The 12,430-nt window shown below is 44.8% G+C and overlaps 1 protein-coding gene across 1 annotated transcript in view; it reads left to right on the forward strand.

Annotated features, from left to right (window-relative positions):
• Nucleotides 1-4,294: 4,294 nt before the first annotated feature.
• The window catches only part of calm3a (calmodulin 3a (phosphorylase kinase, delta)), a 17,420-nt gene continuing 9,284 nt past the window's right edge, over nucleotides 4,295-12,430 (forward strand). Inside the window, exon 1 of the mRNA XM_062060098.1 lies at nucleotides 4,295-4,523. Within this exon, the coding sequence (XP_061916082.1) occupies nucleotides 4,521-4,523 (3 nt within the window). The 5' untranslated portion in view covers nucleotides 4,295-4,520. The remainder of the gene's footprint in view (nucleotides 4,524-12,430) is intronic.

Consider the following 12,430-nt stretch of genomic DNA (forward strand, 5'->3'; position numbering starts at 1 on the left):
TAGACTGAGAAGAGACATTTTAAAGAATGGGCTATTACCTGTTTTTTGTTTAAATATAATTAACCTGTTTTGAGGCATTATTTATGTTCATATTATATACAAGAGGTTATTTTGAATATTGCTACCTCTGTACTTTTTCTAAAACTGTGAATGTTACAGAATATAAGTGTGACTTATTTTGTTATATTGTCAACAGAGGAGAAAACATGCTTTATTTAAATAAATATATTATTTATAAAGCAAGTTCAAGTATCATTGGCAAATTTTCACCTAGCCCCGGCCTTGGCGTGCTGTCCGCCTTGGCACGCATATATGTGTCCTCTTTTTGGGATTTCAGAATATGGTCAGCCTAGATTGAGGTATGTGGTTAGATTTGGAGGCAATGGAGGCGGAGACTCTCTGCTATTCCCCCTTGGAGCGCCAGGACCTGATGTGGGGTCCTAATGGAAAGTTGATCCCACTCAACTCCGTATGGCCCGAGGACATTGTCGCGCCACCGCAGTACCGGACGCGTCAGCAAAAACGGAAGCCAGCCAAAGAGGCTTCATTTCGCCGTTATGACGCGTCGCTCCCGCAAGCTCCTCCCCCGGACCGAAGCAAGTTGCAGCCAGACCAGTATTCCTCGCCGCCAAAATTAGGTAATCCCATCACACATTTTGCTAAGCAATTCACCGATTGGGCTGTCAGTCGGCTGGAGACCCGCACGGATGACGTCATCCCGCCCACTGTGGATGACGTCAGAGACGAAGATGTTTTTTTAAATTCTTCTGACTCTTTCTGTCAGCAACCTCCTAAAGACTTTAATTATAAAATTAAACATTATCAGGACATTATTTTGAAATTTAGATGTCAGCCACAGTCTCCTTCTGAGTGCCAAGCTCCGCCCCCTAGGACTCTAGCCCCGCCCACGTCAGTGACTTTTTCCTCTCATCCTCCCAAAAGACCTCAGGTGGGAGATGGGAAAAGACATTTTGGACAATTTAGAGGGGAGGATTTTTCCCCCCTCTTGACCTCCCGCCACCCACCCTTAAAGACTGTTCCAGACCGCAAGGAGCGCGTCTGGTATCCGCCCCTTGAGGGGGGGGGGGGGGGGCTGGGGCCGGGAGCTGTGCTGGTGGGGTGCCTCAGCTGCGCCCAACCAGGCAGCAAACTCCATCCCGGCCGCCACCACCAATCTTTCGGTCTGCCAAGCCGCAACCTCCAGCCCGTCCTCCACCACCAGTCCTTCGGCATGCTAAGCCGCTACCGCCGGCTAGACCACCTCCGCCATGCTCATGGCTAACCTCTGCCCGGGTGGGCCTGCAGACGCCACCATCATCTCCGGTGGGCCTGCAGACGCCACCATCTCTGACACCTGTACTTGCTCCTCGGCTGGCACCTGTGCTTGCTCCTTGGCTGGCACCTGTGCCTGCTCCTCGGCTGGCACCTGTGCCTGCTCCTCGGCTGGCACCTGCGCCTGCTCCTCGGCTGGCACCTGCGCCTGCTCCTCGGCTGGCACCTGCGCCGGCTCCTCGGCTGGCACCTGCGCCTGCTCCTCGGCTGGCACCTGCTCCTCGGCTGGCACCTGCACCTCGGCTGGCACCTGCTCCTGCACCCCGGCAGGCACCTGCTCCTGCACCCCGGCAGGCACCTGCTCCTGCACCTCGCCAGGCACCGGTACCTGCTCCTCGCCAGGCACCGATACCTGCTCCTCGCCAGACACCGGTACCTGCTCCTCGCCAGACACCGGTACCTGCTCCACGCCAGACACCGGTACCTTCTCCTCGCCAGACACCGGTACCTGCTCCACGCCAGACACCGGTACCTGCACCTGCAACCACGCCTGACTCGCCGCCTGTACCTGCTACCATGCCTGACTCGCCGCCTGAACCTGCTACCACGCCTGACTCGCCGCCTGAATCTGCTACCACGCCTGACTCGCAGCCTGAACCTGCTACCACGCCTGACTCGCCGCCTGAACCTGCTACCACGTCTGACTCGCCGCCTGTACCTGCTACCACGCCTGACTCGCCGCCTGTACCTGCTACCACGCCTGACTCGCCGCCTGTACCTGCTACCACGCCTGACTCGCCGCCTGTACCTGCTACCACGCCTGACTCGCCGCCTGTACCTGCTACCACGCCTGACTCGCCGCCTGAACCTGCTACCACGCCTGACTCGCCGCCTGAACCTGCTACCACGCCTGACTCGCCGCCTGTACCTGCTACCACGCCTGTCTCGCCGCCTGTACCTGCTACCACGCCTGCCTTGTCCACTGCTTCCAAGCCTGCCATGATGGCGCCGACGCGCCCACCTCCCCGTCGACCACGGATGTGGCCGCTCCGTGGTCGTCCGCCTCGCCAAGTGCGCCCACCTCCCCGTCGGCCACGAATGTGGCCATTCCCTGGTCGCCCTCCTCGCCGGCTGCAGCGGCGTTCCACTCGCCGCCGCCACTTGACTTTGCCTCGGTGGATTCGGGGACACTTGGCTTGGCGACCCACCTCCAAGTCCTTCCCCCCGCCCGCCCGTGACTTTTTTTGTTTTTTGGACATCTTGTATCTGTCCCTGAGGAGGGGGTACTGTCATGATCCGTGGGCCGGATCATGTTTTTGTGTTTTCTGTTAGTTTTGGACTCCTTTTGTTATTGCTTGTGCACCTGTGAGTTTGTTTCGTCACCATGGTTACTTATTATTTTCACCTGCCACTTGTGTTCCCGACACGCACCTGTTTGCCATCACTGACACTATTTAAACCTGCCTTTTTGTTCACTCGTCCTGTTCTCCTTGTTTGCGGTAAGCATCAGTCACGTTTTCTGTATTTTTGTTCCAGACTCTTGTGCTAGTGTTAGCCTTAGCTTCCCGTGCGTTCGGCACGCTTTTCTTTTGCTTGTTTTCTGTTTGGCTATGATTTATGTTAATTAAACCATCTCTTACCTTCACGTTTTTGTCCGGAGTGTTCGTGTTGCATTGGAGGAACGATCCCGCTGAATATGCGGCGTCTTCAGTAATGCGGACGCTGTATCGATCCGTTGTGGTGAAGAAGGAGCTGAGCCGGAAGGCAAAGCTCTCAATTTACCGGTCGATCTACGTTCCCATCCTCACCTATGGTCATGAGCTTTGGGTTATGCCTGAAAGGACAAGATCACGGGTACAAGCGGCCAAAATTAGTTTACTCCGCCGGGTGGCGGGGCTCTCCTTTAGAGATAGGGTTAGAAGCTCTGTCATCCGGGAGGAGCTCAAAGTAAAGCCGTTGCTCCTCCATATCGAGAGGACCCAGATGAGGTGGTTCGGGCATCTGGTCAGGATGCCACCCGAACGTCTCCCTAGGGAAGTGTTTCGGGCATGTCCGACCGGTAGGAGGCCACGGGGAAGACCCAGGACACGTTGGGAAGACTATGTCTTCCGACTGGCCAGGGAGCGCCTCGGGATCCCCCGGGAGGAGCTGGACGAAGTGGCTGGGGAGAGGGAAGTCTGGGCTTCCCTGCTTAGGCTGCTGCCCCCGCAACCCGACCTCGGATAAGCGGAAGACGATGGATGGATGGATGGACTACTGCCATCTAGTGTTTCAAATCTGCAACTACCTTCAAATCTACTTTGATTATTGTATTACCTTAGCAGTGCTCATCCACTGATGAATAGCACCCTTGGTAAGTTGGAAATTGTTTTACTGTAGTTATTGGAAGGCTTAAATAAGTCATAAAAAGTATTAGTATTAATCATCGATATCGATTAATATAAGAAACTTATATTGTTATACAGTTTTCAGCCATATCACCAAGCCCTATTTGCCAGAGGACACAGCTGGATTCGAACCAGGAACTCTCAAGTGTCTGGCCGGCCACTCTAACATACAAGCCACGTCACCCATAAGGGGGAAAAAATATAAAAAATGTTATGTCGAAAAAACAACTACTGTGTGTTTTTTTGTTTGACTTTTATTTTGGGGGAATTTTAGGGGAGATCATGTATATACATTACTTTTGAATCGTGTAATACCTTTAAATATTTAAATAGAGTGTGAAATATTGAGGGATTGTTTGTGGCTTGATTGTGTTTACCACTTAATAGTACTGTCAGCGTTAATCCTCCATACAGCTCCATCCTCTTTACGGTGTGGTGGTATCCTTGCGCACTTCGACGCTATAGTGCTTCATCAATCACGTTGCTTGAAACATAAAATTAGTTCAAATGAATATTTATTGATGATAATTAAATGTATTCGCAATTGAAAATACGCCATGTTCACACACTGGGAGAATTTGGAAGGTTTTTAAGGACTCCGTGGAGGTCAAGCGTTCGCCCCGGCGGAGGGATACATCCGTCCGAGCATGACAGGCCGGCGTCGCTCGGTTGAGGTTTCCGGGGCAATTCTCCACAGCAATAACGGCGTACTCCTTCAACGGATTCTTAGATAATTACGCGAATAAAGCTGAATTAGATTAAAGTCGTCCGGGCTGAGTGTTCACTGCGTTGTTTACCTTCAATCTCCAATCCACCACACGACTGTTTTTCCTCATCTTCGCGGAGCTTGAAAAAGTCAAAATGGTGAGTACAGGCCAACGACGTGGTTAGCAATAGCATTCACATTGATAGCAGAAGCTAACGCCAACATTGTGAATATAAGCTTTAATTCTAACAAATATGTCACTGAAATCAATATTTTTTATGAATGTTATGAACATGTAATGTGTCTGAGAATGAACTAGACCGCTGGGTAACGGACTGTCAGTGCAACAATAAGTTGCCATTTTAATCACTTTACGGTGTTATTATTATTATCATTGCTAATATAATTCACGTTTGTTTGAGGGATTTCTCAATGTGTTTCAAACTCACAACGCGCATATTTTATGTCAATTTTTGCACACGTTTCGTGTTGCTGCGGCGCCATTCATCTGCTTTTTTTTTTTTTTTAAATAACGGCGTTAGTTTAATCCTTTATAGCAAAGTGTGACCGAACAAGAGTGGGCGCGGTGGTTAAAAAAGGGGGGTGGGGGTGCTAAGAATAGACCACCGTGCCATGTTATCTTGAAACTCATCTCCTTATAACCTTTTGCGAGCCAGGATGCATAAAACAATCTGATCCGTTTATGATGCATAATGTGGTCCCTGCAGCTCTTGCATCGACAAGCAGGGTTAGGAGCTATACTGCATGCGCAACAAGCCTATTGGCCACCACTTGCATAACATAAGGAACACAGCCCACAGGTAGTCGCAACACCTTGTGAGGTATGATGCACTGGTTAATGATGTTTTCCTGTTTGCACGTCCTGCGCCATGCGTTGAAGCCATTCTGCTCCTGCTGAATGAGCCTTCATCCATGCCACCCTCCCTCCCCTTCCTGTGCCAGCCATCCTCTCCCTCCTCCTGCGTTCAACCAAACCATGCTTGGCGCAGTCGGCTGTCATCATCTGCAGTGCACCCCTCGCAACGCCAAGAACAAGGCTATTTCTACACATTTAACATTCATCTTACACAAAAACTGACACATGCTGCTCAAACACAAGCTTCTGTAAACATACACAAAAATGCCCACCGGCTCTTGTTTTTATCCCCGAATGTCCAAATTGCATCACCCCTCCACTAGGATGACAGTATACTGAACAGATACTCCTCTGCAGTCTTTTTTTTAAACCTGCAACCCCCAAGATGACTCAGTTAAATTGACTTTAGGCTCAAGTCACACCGTTTCAGAACGATATAAAGCAATTGAAATGGAAATATTTTGTCCCAGAGTCATAATGTTAAGTCTTACAGCAATATTTTGAGTCACATTTTAATATTAACTGTTATGATCCGTTGCCCGGATCATGTTTTCTTCTGTTAGTTTGACTTCCTCAGTTCTGTGTTCAGCACCCCTGGATTTGTGTTTTAGTTGCCATGACTGCAGATTAAGTTTACCTGCCTCTGATTAGTGTTTGGGACGCTCACCTGCTCCTGGGCACTAAACAGTGAGCTATTTATTCCAGTTTTTCGCCACAATCAGTCTGGCTTCCTTGTTTGCATTACGCAATAGTGACAACGTTTTCTACTTGCTTCCATCATACTTGCCAACCTTGAGACCTCCGATTCCGGGAGGTGGAGCATGGTAGGGGGTGGGACGGGGGCGGGGCGGGGATGTGGTTGGGGGCGGGGGGCGTGGTTAAGAGGGGAGGAGTATATTTACAGCAAGAATTCTCCAACTCGAGTATTTCATATATATATATATATATATATATATATATATATGTGTATGTGTATGTATATATATATATATATATATATATATATATATATGTGTATGTATATATATATATATATATACATACATACATACATATATATATATATATATATATATATATATATATATATATATATATATATATATATATATATATATATATATATATATGTATGTATATATATATATATATATATATATATATATGTATATGTATATGGGGGCGGCATGGCGTAGTGGGTAGAGCGCCCGTGTCAGAAACCTGAGGGTTGCCGGTTCGCTCCCCGCCTCTTACCATGCCGTTGTGTCCTTGGGCAGGACACTTCACCCTTGTCCCCGGTGCCGCTCACACCGGTGAATGAATGTTGAATGAATGATAGGTGGTGGTCGGAGGGGCCGTAGGCGCAAATTGGCAGCCACGCTTCCGTCAGTCTACCCCAGGGCAGCTGTGGCTACAAAAGTAGCTTACCACCACCAGGTGTGAATGAATGATGGGTTTTTAACATGTAAAGCGACTTTGGGTACTTAGAAAAGCGATATATAAATCCCAGGTATTATCATTATTATTATTATTATTATTATTATTATTATATATATGTGTATGTATGTATATATATATACATACATACATACATACATACATACATACATATATATATATAAATAAATAAATATATATATATATATATATATATATATATATATATATATATATATATATATATATATATATATATATATATATATATATATATATATATATATATATATATATATATATATATATATATATATTTATTTATTTTATTATACATATAAATTAAATAAATACTTGAATTTCAGTGTTCCGGAGGCTATCCAGTAGATGGCAGTATTGTCCTGTTTAAGAGTGTCACAACATTGCTGTTTACGGTAGACGAACTGCTTTACGGTAGACGAAAACGTGACTGCTGTTGTTGTGTGTTGTTACCGCGCTGGGAGGAGGTTAATGAAACTGCCTAACAATAAACCCACATAAGAAACCAAGAACTCGCCCTCGATCATTCTACAGTTATAACGTGATTGGGCAGGCACACTGTTTATATCGTGGGAAAGCGGACGTGAAAACAGACTGTCGCCGCTGTCCCCACTCAGGTCCACATTGAGCTGGAGGGGGCGTGGCCTCCAGCTCCGGCTGAATTCCGGGAGTTTATCGGGAGAGAATTTCTTCCGGGAGGTTATCGGGTGAGGCGCTGAATTCCTGGAGTCTCCCGGTAAAACCGGGAGGGTTGGCAAGTATGGCTTTCATGCAACCGGTACGCTAAGTATTTTTCTACGATCTTTGATTCCTGGCCCTGTGCTAAGCTTCGCCATAGCTCTCCCGCTATCAGTACGCTTTTAGGGCCTTTTGTATTTTTGCATGATTTCATGGACAATAAATTATTGCCTCACCTGCACGTCGCCTCCGGAGTTCCTGCTGCATCTTGGGAGAACGGCCCCCGCAGTAAAATGCGACGCAGTCGTTACATTAACTGTCATATGACTGTAAAAAGAAGTTAACAGCTGCTTTAGTTAGTTTTAGTTTAGTTTATTATTTATTCGTTCAGTGGTCAACAAAATAAACAAACAGTTTTACATTCATAAATGGACAATTTTACAGACCGAAAGGGTTTAGGCTGAAGTTGAGCACTTATATCGCCTAAACAAGGTGTCGGCAACCCAAAACGTTGAAAGAGCCATATTGGACATATAGATGTGTGTGTCCAAGTTAAAGGAAACGGCAGGCTGTCTTCTCTTAATAGATTTTTCTGCAAGCTAGGTAACGTGGCACACAAACAACTATCTGAAATGCAGCCAATAATACGTACAGATAATGTGTCATGAGACATGCAAAACTAATTTATATACAAAGAGGATAAAAGTAAAGGGTATTAGTATCAACACGGCGACTTACGCACTGCTGTCCGGACACGCCCTTCCCCTCGCGCTCGTACAATATATATCACAATGTATGAATAGGCAATGAGGTGTCTGCTTCCAGGCGTGGAATCTTCCTCTGCCTTCTCCTTCCTGGACTCCGACTTCATATCTGGTTGTCCTTCAGACCTCGGCAATGAAGCCACGTCAACAGTGGCAAGAATGTGGGCAATAAGATTGAATGTGCGTAGACATGAACTTGGACCCAGTTTCAACTGAAACTCATAAGATATGATTAGTTGTACGGCCTATTCTAAGCATATCTATACTAAACATTTCTTAATCACTTCATCCTTCATTATCTTAATTATATCCCAACATAATGTATCCATCCATCCATCTTCTTCCGCTTATCCGAGGTCGGGTCGCGGGGGCAGCAGCCTAAGCAGGGAAGCCCAGACTTTCCTCTCACCAGCCACTTCGTCTAGCTCTTCCCGGGGGATCCCGAGGCGTTCCCAGGCCAGCCGGGAGACATAGTCTTCCCAACGTGTCCTGGGTCTTCCCCGTGGCCTCCTACCGGTTGGACGTGCCCTAAACACCTCCCTAGGCAGGCGTTCGGGTGGCATCCTGACCAGATGCCCGAACCATCCCAACAAGCTCAAATATACCTACAAATGAGGCATAATAATGCAATATGTACAAACCCCGTTTCCATAACAGTTGGGAAATTGTGTTAGATGTAAAAATAAACGGAATACAATGACTTGCAAATCCTTTTCAACCCATATTCAATTGAATGCACTACATTCAACTACACTACATACATCTTTTCTTTTGACAACACACAATAAACGATTGGGAACTGAGGAAACTAATTGTTGAAGCTTTGAAAGTGGAATTCTTTCCCATTCTTGTTTTATGTAGAGCTTCAGTCGTTCAACAGTCCGGGGTCTCCGCTGTCGTATTTTACGCTTCATAATGCGCCACACATTTTAAATGGGAGACAGGTCTGGACTGCAGGCAGGCCAGAAAAGTTTGAGTTTGAGTTTGAGTTTATTTCGAACATGCAAGCATACAACATGATACATCACAATTTCCAGTTTCTTTTCAACATGTTCGAAAAGGAGTAGGAAGTACCCGCACTCGTTTTGTACAAAGCCATGCTGTTGTTACACGTGCTAAATGTGGCTTGGCATTGTCTTGCTGAAATAAGCAGGGGCGTCCATGAAAAAGACAGCGCTTAGATGGCAGCATATGTTGTTCCAAAACCTGTATGTACCTTTCAGCATTAATGATGCCTCCACAGATGTGTAAGTTATCCATGCCTTGGGCACTAATACACCCCCATACCATCACAGATGCTGGCTTTTGAACTTTGCGTCGATAACAGTCTGGATGGTTCGCTTCCCCTTTGGTCCGGATGACACGATGTCGAATATTTCCAAAAACAATTTGAAATGTGGACTAGTCAGACCACAGACCACTTTTCCACTTTGCATGAGTCCATCTTAGATGATCTCGGGCCCAGAGAAGCCGGCGGTGCTTCTGGATGTTGTTGATAAATGGCTTTTGCTTTGCATGGTAGAGCTTTAACTGGCACTTACAGATGTAGAGACAAACTGTATTTAGTGACAGTGGTTTTCTGAAGTGTTCCTGAGCCCATGTGGTGATATCCTTTAGAGATTGATGTCGGTTTTTGATACAGTGCCGTCTGAGGGATCGAAGGTCACGGTCATTCAATGTTGGTTTCCGGCCATGCCGCTTACGTGGAGTGATTTCTCCAGATTCTCTGAACCTTTTGATGATATTATGGACCGTAGATGTTGAAATCCCTAAATTTCTTGCAATTGCACTTCGAGAAACGTTGTTCTTAAACTGTTTGACTATTTGCTCACACAGTTGTGGACAAAGGGGTGTACCTCACCCCATCCTTTCTTGTGAAAGACTGAGCATTTTTTGGGAAGCTGTTTTTATACCCAATCATGGCACCCACCTGTTCCCAATTAGCCTGCACACCTGTGGGATGTTCCAAATAAGTGTTTGATGAGCATTCCTCAACTTTATCAGTATTTATTGCCACCTTTCCCAACTTCTTTGTCATGTGTTGCTGGCATCAAATTCTAAAGTTAGTGATTATTTGCAACAAAAAAAAAGTTTATCAGTTTGAACATCAAATATGTTGTCTTTGTAGCATATTCAACTGAATATGGGTTGAAAATGATTTGCAAATCATTGTATTCCGTTTATATTTACATGTAACACAATTTCCCAACTCATATGGAAACAGGGTTTGTACCATACTTGCCAACCCTCCCGTTTTTAGCGGGAGAATCCCGATATTCAGCGCCTCTCCCGACAACCTCCCGACAGAGATTTTCTCCCGACAAACTCCCGGTATTCAGCCGGAGCTGGAGGCCACGCCCCCCCCAAAAAAAGTCTGCCGCAGCTGCGGGTACAAGTACTGGAGTACCAATTGCTTGCCAGGGAAGATCTTCCCCAGGAAGCAAGGATTGACCGGTTTTGGGCCATGCTAGGGAGAGATGGAAGATTCAACACTCTCGTGCATTTGATGAAAGCACTTTTGTGCGTGCCACACAGCAATGCAACATCAGAGAGGGTGTTCAGCATGGTTAGAAAAATAGTGACAGAGAATAGAAAGAGGATGGACAATTCAACCCTTAACAAAGCATTGTACTTTCAAGTACAACAATGAGTAGATGAGTGTTGTGTGTGTGTGTGTGTGTGTGTGTGTGTGTGTGTGTGTGTGTGTATATGTGTAAATAAATGAACACTAAAATTCAAGTATTTCTTTTATTTATATAATAATATATATATATATATATATATATATATATATATATATATATATATTATATATATATATATATATATATATATATACATACATATACATATAACGGTGTAGAAACAGACGTTCATTATGCTTGATTAAATTATGAATGAAGTGTTGCAACAGCGCCTGTTGCTGGCGAGAAGTGGTATGTACTTTACCTGCGGGAAGTGCTCAGAACTGTGACGCCTTCCAATTGATAATCCCGTGACCCAAGTGGACTCACAGTCTCACAATTTTCACTGTTTTGCAGGACACTGTAATAAAAGAAATTCATAATCCACCTGGTGCCAGTGATATGTTGAAGCGACAGCAGTGTGGAGCTGCATTTTGCCACATACAGTTGGGGACCGTCATATATATATATATATATATATATATATATATATATATATATATATATATATATATATATATATATATATATATATAGCTACAATTCACTGAAAGTCAAGTATTTATATATATATATATGAAATACTTGAGTTGGTGAATTCTAGCTGTAAATATACTCTCCTCTTAACCACGCCCCCGCCCCAACCCCGCCCCCCACCCCCACCTCCCGATATTGGAGGTCTCAAGGTTGGCAAGTATGGTTTGTACGTACAGCTAGCCTAAATAGCATGTTAGCATTGATTAGCTTGCTGTCATGCACTGACCAAATATACCTGATTAGCGCTCCAACAAGTCAATAACATCAACAAAGCGCACCTTTGTGCATTCACGCACAGCATGAACCTTTTGGTGGACTTATAACTATAGAAACTATAAATACAATTTCTGAGTGTCATTTGCAAGTATTATATAGTAGACTTTGCAAGCAGTTTCAATTCCAAGATGCTACATGGCAGTAGTGTATGGTGTGCTGCCGAGCCCGGAAGTAGCCTTTTCCATAATGTTGAATGTGACAGTCTAGTCTTATATTGCGCCTTACAAAGTGATTATATTGTAAATATTGTACTTATAACCTAAACTAGCTGTTTGATTGTATTATGAAGACCAGATTTAGATATCTAAATTAATGTATTAGCTGTTGAGCTGTGCTAGCTGTTTTAAATACCTACTGTGTTTTTGTAAGGTATCCCCAGGCTGTATGTTAATCAAACATTGTCTTTTTGTCTTCCCCATTTTGTAAATATTAGCAGTGTGGTGTTTTAAGAATGTATGTTCTTTATTACACATTTCCTCAAGATGTAGCCCTTATGTGTGTTGTTCTAAAGCAGGAGTAGACAACCCGTCGATTGCGATCGAGTCGATCTTTGGGACTCTACAGGTCGATCGCAAATCTATTAGAAAAAGATGGGTATAATTTTTTACCATTAACAAGTGTACCCTAGACAGATAATTTTCAGGGGGTTGGCTTCATATTGCTGCATGACAATGTTTTAACATTCTCTATTAATCAATAAAATGTTATATTCAGCATGCTAATCATTATGTAATTGAGGACTTGACCAGAACATGTTATAAAATAATTTACAC

This window comes from Entelurus aequoreus, linkage group LG10, assembly GCF_033978785.1.
Source record: "Entelurus aequoreus isolate RoL-2023_Sb linkage group LG10, RoL_Eaeq_v1.1, whole genome shotgun sequence".
NCBI lineage: Eukaryota > Metazoa > Chordata > Actinopteri > Syngnathiformes > Syngnathidae > Entelurus > Entelurus aequoreus.